This window comes from Myotis brandtii, unplaced genomic scaffold (genome assembly GCF_000412655.1).
Source record: "Myotis brandtii unplaced genomic scaffold, ASM41265v1 scaffold797, whole genome shotgun sequence".
Lineage (NCBI taxonomy): Eukaryota > Metazoa > Chordata > Mammalia > Chiroptera > Vespertilionidae > Myotis > Myotis brandtii.
This window is the reverse complement of record NW_005371210.1, coordinates 274,142-275,023: the sequence shown is the minus strand read 5'-3', so window position 1 is coordinate 275,023 and position 882 is coordinate 274,142. Positions and strand designations below refer to the sequence as shown.

The window sequence follows — 882 nt, the reverse complement described above, 5'->3', positions numbered from 1 at the left end:
TGGGGGGACGGGAAAGGGGGCAGGTGGGGTTCCAGCCTTGCAGCCCTGGGCAGGCATCCACTGCAGCTGGGAACTGTCTAGAGCCGTGGTCGGCAAACTGCAGCTCACGAGCCACATGCGGCTCTTTGGCCCCTTGAGTGTGGCTCTTCCTAAGCCTTAGGAGCACCCTCATTAAGTTAATAACAATGTACCTACCTATATAGTTTAAGTTTAAAAAATTTGGCTCTCAAAAGAAATTTCAATCGTTGTACTGTTGATATTTGGCTCTGTTGACTAATGAGTTTGCCGACCACTGGGCTAGCTGGATGTCCATCATCTCCTTCTATTCTGGAGTGCACCAAGGAACCCAACTTCTCCCAGACTCCCTTGCAGCTAACATGTGGATATGATTTACCTTCTGCCAAACAGGTGCCCTTGTAAGACATTTGGAAATTGGAAGTGAAGCAAGAGCTGTGCTTCTGCTGCTCTTGTTTCTGCTGGCACACAGGAGGGTGGAGTTTTTCTGTGTCAGCACCCAGGTTTCCAGTTGCTGGCTTCTAGGGTGTTGAGAGGCAAGACACCGGTTGTATGTACAGATTTAGCAGGCAATCCATGGTTCTGGAGCCAGTAATTGTGGTGAAGGCAGCATCCTGATCCCCTGGGCATCAGTTCTGTGCCACCTTCCTAATTCCCCGACTTTTTGAACAACAGCTGCCCTTCCGCAGTGTGGCTCTGAGTGTCCTGGAGGCTCAGCATAGAACCTGCTCCTCTGCCCTTCCAACCTCTCCTGTATTAATTCCTTTCTCCTAAAAACTTGGCTTCCTGTTTTATTTCACTGAACACTGATTGACATATGAAGTACCTTACTTACTAGGTCCAGAAGTACAGAGCCTAGATTCAATG

The 882-nt window shown here is 48.9% G+C and overlaps 1 protein-coding gene across 1 annotated transcript in view; it reads left to right on the top strand.

Annotated features, from left to right (window-relative positions):
- Positions 1-882, top strand: part of NOTUM (notum pectinacetylesterase homolog (Drosophila)) — a 10,652-nt gene that overhangs the window by 5,459 nt on the left and 4,311 nt on the right. Inside the window, 1 exon segment of the mRNA XM_014531239.1 lies at positions 622-648. Within this exon segment, the coding sequence (XP_014386725.1) occupies positions 622-648 (27 nt within the window).